The 13660-nt window shown below is 41.3% G+C and overlaps 1 protein-coding gene across 7 annotated transcripts in view; it reads left to right on the forward strand.

Annotated features, from left to right (window-relative positions):
- The window catches only part of APP (amyloid beta precursor protein), a 272606-nt gene that overhangs the window by 101972 nt on the left and 156974 nt on the right, over nt 1–13660 (forward strand). For all 7 annotated transcript variants that reach the window (XM_049629302.1, XM_049629304.1, XM_049629305.1 and 4 more), the window contains one exon: nt 12977–13089. In XM_049629302.1, the coding sequence (XP_049485259.1) occupies nt 12977–13089 (113 nt within the window). The remainder of the gene's footprint in view (nt 1–12976; nt 13090–13660) is intronic.

Here is a 13660-nt window from a genome sequence, read left to right on the forward strand (position 1 = left end):
GATGACCCAGTAAAAGGGAAAGAACAAGTAGCTCAGGACAGTGAATGAAATACAAGTGCTGTCTCCAGAATCGGGAAGCTAGAGAAGAAGAAAAGAGCCAACTACTGTGGTGAAGAAAACAGACAGCAAACTTGAGAGCAGATTAATATGCTTGTTGCTCTAAACCTTAAGAGAAGACTTGAGGGGTGCCTGGCTGGCTCAGTCTGTTAAGCATCCGACTTCGGCTCAGATCATGATCTCACGGTTGGTAAGTTCGAGCCCCGCATTGGGCTCTCTGCTGACAGCTCGGAGCCCGGAGTCTGCTTTGGATCCTGTGTCTCCCTCTCTCTCTCTGCCCCTCCCCTGCTCATGCTCTGTCTCTCTCTGTCTCTCAAAAATAACTAAACATTAAAAAAAAAAATTTTTTTTTAAAAAGAGAGAGAAAGAGAGAGAGAAGACTTGAGGAAGATTGTTCCAGCAAGGCCAGATGGTAACGGGCTGGGAAAAGGCAGTCGGGGGTTTGGAAGTGATAGTCCCCAACTCTGTTGAGAGGTTTATCCGTGAAGATGCCTCTTCCTGTCTTGATGACGGCCTACTTCACACGTGGGTTTCTGAGTCTGGTATGTGGAAAAAACGGGCTGTGTATTTTTACCTCTCTGTATAATTTAAGGTTTTGGTAATAAGTGGTGGTTCTCTGGCCTCACGGCACCTCACGCTGATTGGTATTTTGTTAGCAATTATGTGGCTTTTTAAAAGGCCCATATATAACCCTAATTAATTGCATCTTTAAAATCTATCAGCCTATGAATATTTTAATAAGGCAGAAAGAAAGTGTTAGGAGAAAGCAGCCAGTGAGGATACTTGTGTTTCCGAGAGACAGAATAAAGAATTTAGGACACTATCCCTCTACTTTCTGCTTTTCCCCCCTCTCCTCTCGATATTCAACACTGGGCTAGGCTAAAGATGAGTCGGCTTAGGTATAAAGGAAGCCTGATTTAAATTTCCACATCCGAATTGATCACATACTCTATAAATAAAAATTAAAATATGAGAACTGCAAAAGGAGAAGTGAGAGAAAAGGGCTGTTTGCTGGTAAATAGGGTTAATGGTGGTAACAAATTGAATTGTAGTGATCTTCCTCTCGGTGATTAAAATGTACGATATTCCAGGGATGCCTGGGTGGCTCAGGCGGTTAAGCGTCCGACTCTTGCTTTCTGCTCAGGTCATGATCTCCCGGTTTATGGGTTCGAGCCCCACATCGGGCTCTGTGCGGACGGCCCGGAGACCGCATGGGATTCTTTGTCTCTGCCCCTCCCTGCTGTGCTCTTTGTCTCTCTCAAAATAAATAAATAAACTCAAAACAAAATGTCTGGCATTCTGATAGCATATAGAACTATGAATACAGCCTTTTCAGTGTATTCACACTTAGGATTTATTTCTCCGTGTAGGCCTTTATCTTTGGATTTATCTTTGGATTCAGATTTCACCCCATAACCTCAACCTGCCCACATGCAACTGCCTACTCGTTGAAAGATATTCCTGATCTCTGAAATTTGACCCTAAGCTAGTACTGCCCTGTGGTGGCCACCAGCCCCGTGTGGCTGTTGAGCATTTGAATTGTGGCCAGTCCAGACTGACACGTGCCATAATGTAAAATACACGGCAGATATTGAAGAGTTAGTCTGGAAAATGGAGGGAGAATGTAGACCGTTTTAGGGATAATTTTTTACATGGATTGCATGTTGAAATGACAACGTTTAGGATCTGCTGGGTGAAATAAAGACTGTTACAAAAACTAAGTTGACCTTTTTTAATGTGACTCCTAGAAATTTAAAACTGCTTACGTGGCCTGTGTTCCAGTGGACAGCACTCCTCTGTGCTCTTTTATGAAGGACTCTGTGTCTCCTTCATGGAGCTGGGTCCACAGTGGGATTCAGCAATACTGAGTGGGAGCAGAGATGATCTCCTAAAATTAAACCAAATTGTTTCAGGTGTTAATTTTTATCCTTGTCCCGCATCTTCTCTGAGCTCCTATAGCCAGAAGGTATCACTCTCCTCCCCTTTTCATGCATGGAAATCACTAAATCCTCCTGAGTCACTGTGTCACTTTCTCCCTTCCGGCTTCAAATGCAGAATTCTTTCTACCCTATTCCTAAAATTGTGCCAGAATGAGAAATCTATGGGACAAGACGCAGGCTTATGGGAAGAAGGCATGAATAACTTGATTTTATATATCTATATATATATATATACATATATATATGTGTGTATATATATATATATATATATATATTTAACGTTTATTTATTTTTGAGAGACAGAGACAGGGCACAAGCTTGGGAGTGGCAGAGAAAGGGGGGAGACACAGAATCCGAAGCAGGCTCCAGGCTCTGAGCTGTCAGCACAGAGCCCGACGCGGGGCTCAAACCCACGGACCGCGAGATCATGACCTGAGCCGAAGTCGGGCGCTTAACCGACTGAGCCCCCCAGGCGCCCCGTTATGCTGTGCGTATTTTAACGTAATTAAAAGAAAAGGCAAAAGACAGGCCATTGTAACAAGTGTTTCATAATAACCTGTAACCTGAAAAAACAAAGCAGCCCAAAACGTTAATAAGATTAGTTATAATGGATTACCTTCAGTCGATTCTCGCTGCCTGAAGGAACAGCTGAATCAAATCACTTGGGAACTTGTTACACAGGCAGACTGGGTCCCACCTTCTACCTGTCCAGTCAGAGATTGTGCTTTAACTAGATCCCCAGGCGATGCGTGTGCGCCTCGAAGCCCGAGAAGCCCCCTGCTGTTCGCACAGTTTCTCAGTGTAGTCGGTGAACCACCTGAATCAGAATCCCTCTGGGGAGGTCTGTTTTTCAGGCACATCCCACACGCCCAGATGCAGGTGCTGGGATCAGAGGGAGGGAGGATGGGTCTATATGCTGAGGCCGCACACCAGGGGTTTCCGAAGCATTTTAGAGTTTGTACACCCCTGATCTGGAAAGACTTAGCCATTATTTTCATAATTCTGTCTTTTAACTGATGTTGGAATTACTACAGATGTAAGTAACAAAGAAGGCCCATTGTTGATAAAACAATGAATATGAGTAATACAACAAAAGAGAGGCAACAGATTTAACTAATCTAGGGTCGGTTAGCCAGGAAGCCGTGACGCAGAATTTGTGGAATGTGGTAACACTTTACTCGGGTGTAGTGAGCATTACAGTTGAGCCAGACCTGGAGCCCAGCCTGGTTCTGTTATTAGCTGTGCAGAAATTACTCTTCAAGCGTGAGATTCCTCACTTGTGAAGGGTAATTGAATTCTATGATGTTGCATGTACATTTCTAAGTCAAGGTTAAACTTAGAAACCAAAGCGTCTCCTTTCCTATTGATATGTGTGAGGACTCTGAAATTCTTCAGGTTTTTAAAAGAATTTAAATGCTGCACATCACACAAATGATTCGGTGAGAGATTTGCTTAGAAGACTGTAAACCAAGCTCTGTCTAGTTATTATAAATGCCATAGAAGAGAAGCCCGTCTTAGCAAGATCTTTTTAACCCCAGTTTCTTCGCAGCTATAGTAATTTCACGGACACCGTTTTGAAGGCCAGAATGGTGATGCAAAGGCAAATGGGTATGAAATTTTATATGGAGACTTCCAAAAAAGTTTTTAAGTCAACTTGAAGTTTTAGACTTAGAGAAAAATTGAGATGATGGCCCAGAGGATGCCCATATACCCCCTCAACCAAGTTTCCCTTATTATTAACATCTTCCATTGGTCTGGTACATTCCTTACAATCAATGAACCAGTATTGAAACCTTATTATTGATAAAGTTCATACTTTGTTCAGATTTTTTTTTAATTTTCAGGGTCCCCTTTAGGAAACCCATCACATTTGGTTGTCAGATCTCCTTAGCCTCCACTTCGCTGTGACAGCTTCTCAGACTTGCCGTGTTTTAAATGACCACAGCAGTTTTTAGGGGTACCCGTCAGGTATTTTAGGTCGTGCTCCTGTGTTGGAATTGTCTCATGGTTGGACTGGTGTCACGAGTGTTTTGGAAGACCACAGGAGTAAGGTGCTCTTCTCATCGTATGTTATTTGTGCATGTTATCAACTTGGTATGTCACCGTTGATACTGACCGCGATCGCCTGGCTGGGGTGGGGTTTGTCAGCTTTCTCCAGTGTAAAGTTACTCCCTTTTCTACCATTGCCTGCTGTGTTCTGGAAGGAAGTCACCATGGGTAGCCTACAAGGAAAGGAGTAGAGATTTATGCTTCACCTCGTAGAGTGAGGGTAGAGTATCTATGTAGATTATTTGGAACTCTGCTGCACATACTTGTCCCTTTCCACCTATTTATTTATTTATTCAGTCATTTGTACTTAGGAATACTTTGAGTTATAATCCAAGACTACTTGATATATTTTATGGCTCAAATTATTTCCGCGCTGGCCACTGAGAGCTTTTTCAGTGGGCTCTTGTGCTTATTTGAAATATCTTCTTCTTCTTTTTCTTTCTTTCTTCTTCTTCTTTTTTTTTTTTTTTTTCTGAACAAGATGCTCCAGGCTCCTGTTGTTTATTTTCTGCACCACCCCCTAGAATCAGCCATTTCTTCAAAAAGCCTGTGTTCCTTTTATTGGAGAATGGTATTAATAATGGTGATGCAAAGGCAAATGGGTATGAAATTTTATATGGAGACTTCCAAAAAAGTTTTTAAGTAAACTTGAAGTTTTAGACTTAGAGAAAAATTGAGATGATGGCCAATTGAGATCTCCAATGGTATTGGAGAACTGAGATGTGGATGCTAAGTGTGGTCATTGCCTCCAGAATTCCTTACCTACTGGGTCCTCTCAGCTGAAAGAGGGAGCAATATATTTCTTTCCACTCACCCTTGTATTCTACATACCTGTACATACTCTTAAAGCCACGCATCTGTATCTGTATTAAGCCAGATACAAGTTCATCTTGATGTCTCCAACTCTCCTGTATTCCTACCACATGGATCATTTCACCTGCTCTACTTATCGGTAAATTCTCATTCCAACAGTGAAAAGCCTGGCTTCCAGCAGCCATCATCCATTTAGTTAATTATTCAATTTCAGCACACTTGCATAACCCAATCAGACTTGTTAACTCATTCCTACGCGAGGTTTTTTAAAAGCTGCAGAACTGCCAACAAATCTTCATTTTGTTCCTGTCTTTTAAAAATATATCCGTTGCGCTGTTTTCATTGGTTAAGACCAGTGTTATTCAGAGTCTTGGTCAAACGCTATTTCTTTTACCCAACCTGGCATTTATGCGTGTGTATAAGGCTGTGCTCCCCTCACTTGAATAAATCAGACAGACAATTTAAGTGAACCTTCTGGTTTTCACTTTATTTTTGCCTTTACCTTAACATGATCCATTTAGTGTCTGCCCTCTGGCAGAGACTTCTGAGGCTAAGAATGCTCAGTTCTGTTATCTAGTAATAGTTACAATGAAATGTTGGCAGTAACAACAGTCCCTTCTTAAAGCAGTTTGTAATTCACCCTTTTGTCCCCTTGGAGAACCCAGTAACTCCCTCTATGAAGCAAAACTTAACCACAGTTTTATCACAGGAGGAGGTTTGTTGAGAAATATTTTGGCTACTCCGTAAGTATTCTTCCCATCTCTTGAGTACAAGTGCCTCCCAGAAAAATTTCTGTTTGTTAACATATGGAAGTTACAGAATACTGACGCGTAATGAACAAATTCAAGAAAAAAATGTCCATGGAGGGAGAATCTAAAATGGTAAAGTAAAAATTTGCCGGAGTCAGTATCTGTCTACGGTCCTCATCATGCTATGCATTATGTAGTTGTGTGGGTTAATAAGCATGTAAATCTAGGACATTCTGCTTGTCTGCATGGCCACGAGGGACAGATGGAAGGTTCTTGTCCAGCCTGTTTTGGTCATTGTCAGTATAAAGTATCCTCTAGCTACTGGAATAGGAACAAGTGAGATCCTTGACTCTGTTTGTCCTACACCCTTAGTTGATCCTTCAGATTCTTCCTTCAAACTTTATCCAGAATCTTACCATTGCTCACCATTCTCTACTATCATCTTGGTGCAAGACATTGTCATCTCCCACCTGGATTATTTTAACAGTTCCCTACCAGGTCTTTGTACTTCCAATCTGGACCTGTAGGACAGTAAGAATTCATTTAGAAAAACACTCCAGAGTCTTCTTGTGTTACTTAGGGTTCTGGCCAGAGTGTGGGCAATGTTTAGGACCCCGCACAGTCCAGTGTCACTCACTCACCCATTGACCTCCTCCCCCTGTCATTCCTTTGTGACAACACTGGCCTCCTCCCTATTCTGTGAACTCAGCAGGCATGCTCCTGCCTCAGGACCTTTGCACTTGTTCTTTCCTCTGCCCTGAATATTCTTTCCTCTGTTATCTTTCTGATTTGTTCCCTCACTTCCTTAGGCCTTCACTCAAATGCCATATTTTCAGGGAGGCTTTCCCTGACTATATTTAAAATTCCACCTCCTCTGCATGACCCCCTCCCACCAATCCCTCTCCCTTTATCTGCTTTATCTCCATAGTGTTTATTACTGTTTGACATTCTGGTTTTGGGTTTTTTTTTTCATCATTTCCTACTAGAATTTCATTTAGTTTCATCTCTTTTGTCCACTGTTGTATTCTCAGCATTAATTAAAAGTAGAAAGTATGCGGTTAAGAGTTAGCACAGGAAGCACTGACTGCCAGAGGGAATCCAGGAAACCCTGCCCCTCACAGCCATACCGTCTGTAGAAAGTGAAAAGATTGGTCACGTGGATTCTGCACTCATAGGGACTCCATCCCGCTGTGTTGACCACGATTATTTATCCATTACATCATAAGCAATGCGCCAGCATAGAACCATGGGACTATAACTGAACAGTGATGATGTACTGAAAATAACACCTCACTGCCTTCAGTAGGCACATAGTAGGTGATCAGTAAACAATGAAGAGTAGTTGTTTCTATTCTTATTAACTATAATTAATATTAATAGGAGAAGCAGTAGTGGTTGATGAATGGATGCTGGGGTGGGGGGGAGTAATAATTCCAGCAATAATAATTGTTGCAGGCACGGAGCTGAGTGCTATATGAATATTAACTCATTTCGTTTTCCCAGCTCTCCCATTTACTGTGTGTGACCTGGGCTGATTATATAATTTCTCAGGCTCACCTTCTCCCCTTACACAGTGAGACCGTTGTAGTTGCCTCTGAGTGTGGCGTGAAGTGATGTACACAGAGCATTTATGGCCACGCCAGGCACGGAGTCCAGAATCACTGAAACCGTCCACATCGTACCTGGAGGGCGAGGTCTGGGCCATGTCTCCTCTCTCATGGTCAAGTATAGCACAAAGAAGCAAACAGGCTTTGCCACTTTTCAGTAATTATGTTGCCGGAACATTCTTACCCCGACCCCCTTTCTCATCTCCCCTTTCCTGAATCATTTTTAACTCTTGAGAGACCAGGAAGGGGAGGATGCCCTTTGACCAAATCCATAGACCTCTGACATTTTTAGCCCTTTTATTCCCACGATTCTGGCCGACACCACTTTAGTCTTTGCAAGTTCATAGAAATATTTTTTAATTCTGAAATCTCTGTACCTTGAAGTTCTTAATTATGGTTCTGGAATCTGTAATCAATCTATTCAGTCCCACTGTGACTCTGAAAAATCTCAGCCGTGTGCGATGTTGCTCTTTTCCTCTGACAGCCCCCAGCCCGTTTCTCCCCGTGCCGTGAATTCAAGGTCCAGGTGGTTTTCATTGTAGCACCTCATACTCAATTCTGGCTTCTTCCTGGAATCATCTGTCTTTTGAAAAGGCAGCCGAAGAAAATTGAAAAATACATTCCTAGATTTGAATTCCATGATCCGGGAGACTCCACTACTTGCCTGTTTAATATTTATTCCCACTTCTTCCTTTCTAAAAGAACCCCAGATTTTTTTTGTTCACAATGACAATGTGCTCTGCTGAAAATAGTCTCACAGATTCCCTTGCAGCTGAGTGCGGCCAGATAACATAGGGCTGGCATGTAGGATGTAGATAATGGGGAGGAGGAGGGTGTCCATCCCATGTAAAACAGCCAAGCTGCAGTAGGGCAGGAAAACAGACAGGAAGCCATCATCCCTTGGCCTGTTCCTCCTGTTTCCTGCATGCAACTTGGACTTGAAATGAAGACTTCAGTTACCGTGGCCATTTTGACCACGGAACATGAAGACAAAAACCACCATGCTAAGGATGGCAATACAGAAAGATGGGAATAGCCTAGACCATGAGTGCATCATTGAAAATGTCTAGCAGCCCTAGCCTCAGTACCAGACTTCTTGTGTGAGAGAAAGAACCCCGTCGTGTCTTTAAGCCACTGCTCATCATGTGTCCTGTTGTATGCCGTGCAGTGCATCCCCAGCTGTTTTATGTGGCTTGCCAGGTAATTTAAGTCTAGTTTTATCGTCAAATAGACTGCATCGTCGGTTATAACATTTCAGCCCTTTCTAGTCTAAAAGTGAATCTGCTTTTATAAAAGCCGAAGAGAATTTGCCAAATAACCCATTTCAACCAGAGTTTAAACAATGAGTTGAGTTACCACTCCTGGATGAAAAGCTTAGAGACTCAGATTTTTAGGCCAATTCCACCGCCAACTGGCTCTATGGGCAAGCCACTTGACCTCCCATCTGCAGAATGAGGTAATTTGAGCTAGACAATCCTCTCCAAGACCACCAAGGAGCCAGTGGATTTAAGGCCTGCAGAGTCCCGGTTGAACTGGGCATCATTGTGCATCTTGCCAAGACTTTTTGGCCAAACCCAGATCTTGTTCATTAGCTTTGAAAATCCCCTTTCAGTTGGAGTGTGTGTGGTGTGTGTGTGTGTGTGTGATATAAATTGTGAATTTTTTTCAACAAGAAACCAGATTGTATGCTTATTCATAAATGTGCACAGTATATATTGATGAATTTATCCCTCGGATTAAATGGTGCCAAATGCCCCAGAGGTCAGCATTAACAGGAATCTGATTTCTCATTATGGTACTTAATTTATTTTGATCGCTTTCACTTGAATTCTTTTAAAAATTGTGTGTATTTTTGGTTTTGGTTTTGGTTACCTGAAAGATCAAACCAAAGAAAACCAGAAGGTTTTTTAAAAAATTAAAAAATATTTATTTAAAAAATATGTTTCATACAGAAACTCCACGTAATACTGTCAGGGTTTTTTTTTGGTTTTCTTTTGTTTTAATTAAAAGACTATTTTTTAAAGCAATTTTAGATTCACAGCAGCATTGAATGGAAAGTACAGAGAGTTCCCATGTGTCTCCAGTTGTATCATAGGCATTTAAGAATAATTCTTTTAGACATTTAAGAATAATTCTTTTAGAATTAAAAGGGGAAAGAATATAGGCCATATTAAGCTAAACTAGCTTGTGAGAATGGATTTGTTATATTTTTACCACTGCTTTTTAATTCTTTATTAAAAATTGTTAACAGATTTTTGTGGTTTAATTGCTTAAAATTTCTGATGTGGAACATTCTAGTATGTTTCATCAATTTTGAAAGTAATAATTTAAGCAGGGCTGTAAAACCATCAAGTCATTGCCAAATTTTATTTTAATGTTAGAGTACAATGAGTTTCCTATTTTGCCATTAGTCCTGAGGGCTTATTAAATAACCAGTATTTATCCTTGGGGAAAAAAAGCAATTTCATTTGAGGAGGCATATATTTCTTGGCTATATACATTGTTAGAAACCCAAGAGCATCTTTACGATGCTAAATGGAGGCTCCTTTTGCAAATTAAAAAAATTCTAATATCTTTTTACAAATTAATGCAATACGTGTCCTTTTGATGAACATGACATTTACCAAGGCGAGTATCTTTCAACAACTTTGGCTTTTTGCATTAAAATCTAGTCTTCTGCAGACTGGCCTAAAGGCAAGTAAAACAAGACCTTCTGTTTGGGAGCTGTTAGCCAGTTTATGCTGCAAGAACTCTTTCAGGTCAAGGTTGAGAGTATCCAATATTTGCTCCTTATTGTCTCATGAACTGATTTAATAGCCTTGGGCCAGGCATTTGTCTTTCCAATAATTACTTGTAAAATTTAAAAAAAAAAAAAAAAAGAGCACTTAGTGGTTGGACATTTGTGAATATAGCGGTATGGCTTGACTGACCAGAGCCAATAAATGAAGGAGATATCTTCAAGCCTTTGATCGCTTGTGGCCTCCTGTGGCCTTGAAAATTGGGATGCTGAGATATCAAGTATTCTTGCTAACAGCTACAGTTGACTGCCTTTCCTGAGAAACCATCAAGAGTCCACCTGGGGAAGGTGTATTGGCTTTGGATGAGATTACTTTTATTTTCCATTCTCCATCTCCTCTGGATTTTAGTTTGGTTATTTTTATTTTGTTTGATCGTATTCTATGTAAAAGAAAAGGGAAAACGTGATGTCACTTGCATTATTGTTATTTCCTTCCCTATACTGTACATCTTAACGTTCATCTCTGGGACTAGGTTATCATCTCCTGAGAGTAGGTGGCCTTCAGCACGTGTCTTGGCAGTCTTTTCTCCCGTGGGAAGTGAGATTGATGCTATAAAAGGTCTGCGCATGGCTGTTGTGACGCTGAGGTGCAGTGACGTATGTGACTAGGTGTGTGGGTCCAAGGTGCCCAGGACTCCTGGGTTCCTTTGCCACGCCCCCTACTTGCAGCCTTTGGCGGCTCATATTTCTTGCATTCTCTGTGACTCACAATACGTTGCTCGGAGCATCATAGATTGTCTTAAAAGATTTAAGGAATGACAGGGTGAAAGGCTCTTTATCCTCTATGGTTTGGTTAGGTTTTTATATAAATATTATTAATTAGACTAAGTGCTTAAGTATCAGGAAACATCTTGCGTGTTTGAGCCACAAACCGACTAAAGTTTAAGCGCCTTTATAGAAAATTTTAAAGAACTCTTTTCTATAATGGGAATAAACAAGTTTTTTTTCTGCCCCCCTCTGAGGGCCTTTATTGCTCTTCAGGGTGCATTTCAGAATATTTTATGTTAACACCCTGTGAAAGAAGAAAATGTGTTCTTTGCTGGAGTGTGGACAACTTTTATATCTTATTTGGAGTCATTGGTTTAAATATGTTCTTGCATGTCTTGCCCAAAGGATGGCAGCACCCTACTCCGTGGCCTCCCTGCTTTCCTGGTCTACCTATGCTCACTTGGTAAAAGAGTTTCTCAGAAAAACAAACTTGAGCATGTCATTCCTGTTTAAAGTATCTTTTGGCTTATGTTGCCTTCAAAATGGTATCCAGAACCTTAAATTCTCCAGGTAGGAGTCCAACATTTTTCTCCAGCCTCATTTACTTCTGGACTCCCTTATCCACTCACCTTGTATTCCAGCCATATTGTGCTTTTGTCTCCTCTACAAATACCCTTGCCCTTTTTTCTCTTTTTTACACAAGAAATTCCCTCCTTCTGAAGGGCCTTTTGCCATTCATCCATCCATCTCTCCAGGATGGTCATGTCTGCCAGAACTGGGCCAGGGATTGGGAGCTGAATGTTAAACAAGACAGGTAACTGTCCTTACATCATGGAGCTTCCATACATTTCTACACGGCATCCTCCCACGTATCCATTTGGACTCCTCTCTGATGTTGTTTCTACTTTGAGTTTTTCCCCAGTGCCTCCAAGCGGATGTGTTCACTCTTTGGGCCCAGTCTACATGTGTTACATCTCTTCTTTATCTCTGTTACAGCATTTCGTGTCTTCATCAAGATTCCGGTTGCCTGTTGTGTACAGAATCTATGCTAAAAGCTGGGGATACTTTGGGGGATACGAAGTGTGGCTCAGTCGGTTGAGCGTCCAACTTCAGCTCAAATCACGATCTCGCGGTTTGTGAGTTCGAGCCCCGTCTCGGGCTGTGTGCTGACAGCTCAGAGCCTGGAGCCTGCTTCGGATTCTGTGTCTCCCTCTCTCTCTGCCCCTACCCCGCTCATTCTCTGTCTCCCTCTCTCTGTCAAAAATAAATAAACATTAAATTTTTTTTTTTTTCAATCTGGGGATACTCTAGTGAACAAAACAAATAAAAAACTAAGCCTGTAGCTTACATATTGGAATTATCCAACTTTTACCCTCATAAGAATGTAAGCATTCTTATAGGACTTTATGTAATATCTTTATTATATCTGTGGTACCAAGAATGCTAGAAATAATTTGCATGATCCACATTTTCTTTAAAAATATAGCAAAAGTATAAGGCACAGTCTTCATAATTTAATTGAATTAATCTCTGTGTGTGTGTCACATATATAAACATATGTATGTCTATAATTTTAGGAAGTAGAAAAATGCTAAATTTTGTAATAGTTTACAAACAGATTAAATGTCCAAGAAGGGGAGGGAGGGATGAATAATTATTTATATTGATTCCACTCAAATGATTGCCCAGACAGTGTCAATCTGCATTTTTTTTCCTCCTCGTTGTAATTCACTGGAAGCCTTTTGCATGATTAACTTTGCAGTCAGAGATACATGTTAATTACATAAAGATTTCGCTTAAAACATGTAGGAAGTATTTTCTTTTAATTTTTTTTTATGTTTATTTATTTTTGAGAAAGAGAGCAGGGGAGGGGCAGAGAAAGAGAGGGAGATACAGAATGTGACACAGGCTCCAGGCTCTAAGCCGTCAGCACAGAGCCTGACATGGGGCTCGAACTCAAGAACCACGAGATCACGATGTGAGCTGAAGTCAGAAGCTTAATCGACTGAGTCACCGAGGTGCCCCATGTAGGAAGTATTTTAACCATCAAGGTTGATATAGCAAGAAACTGGGCTCAGGACACAGGACTCTACATTGTAACAGTACTTGTCTTTCAGTACTGGATTGATTACTTGGTCATTCAAAAAGCTGTATAACTTCTGAAGTACTTTTAGCCCTTCTTTGCTTGATATCAGCCCAGTGATAAGACATCTGTGATGCAGATGGAATGACACGAAGTGTTTTCCTTTCTTGCAGTTGGCGAGTTTGTAAGTGATGCCCTCCTTGTTCCCGACAAATGCAAATTCTTACACCAGGAGAGGATGGATGTTTGTGAAACCCACCTTCACTGGCACACCGTCGCCAAAGAGGTACCAGCCATACATTTGTTCTTTTAAAGTGAAGATTTCCTAAGGAGACGTGTCACGACATGTTAGAATATATTTTCAGGCAATAGCTATGTTGATAAACAAGTTATATTTTTTAAATTTTATTTTTTAAGGATTTATTTATTATTATTATTTTAATGTTTATTCTTGAGAGACAGAGAGAGAGAGACAGAGCTTGTGTGCACTAGCCAATGGAGGAGGGGCAGAGAGAGAGAGAGAGGGAGACACAGAATCGGAAGCAGGTTCCAGGCTCTGAGCTATCAGCACAGAGCCCGACGCAGGGCTCGAACCCATGGACTGCAAGATCATGACCTAAGCCGAAGTCGGACGCTCAACCGACTGAGCCACCCAGGTGCTCCTTATTTATTTATTTTTTATTATTTATTTTTGAGGGAAAGAGAGAGACAGAGTGTGAGCAGGGGAGGGGCAGAGAGAGAGGGAGACACAGAATCTGAAGCAGACTCCAGGCTCCGAGCTGTCAGCGCAGAGCCTGATGTGGGCTCGAACTCCCGAACCAGGAGATCATGACCTGAGCCAAAGTCGGACACTTAAC

The sequence above is a fragment of the Panthera uncia genome, chromosome C2, assembly GCF_023721935.1.
Source record: "Panthera uncia isolate 11264 chromosome C2, Puncia_PCG_1.0, whole genome shotgun sequence".
Lineage (NCBI taxonomy): Eukaryota > Metazoa > Chordata > Mammalia > Carnivora > Felidae > Panthera > Panthera uncia.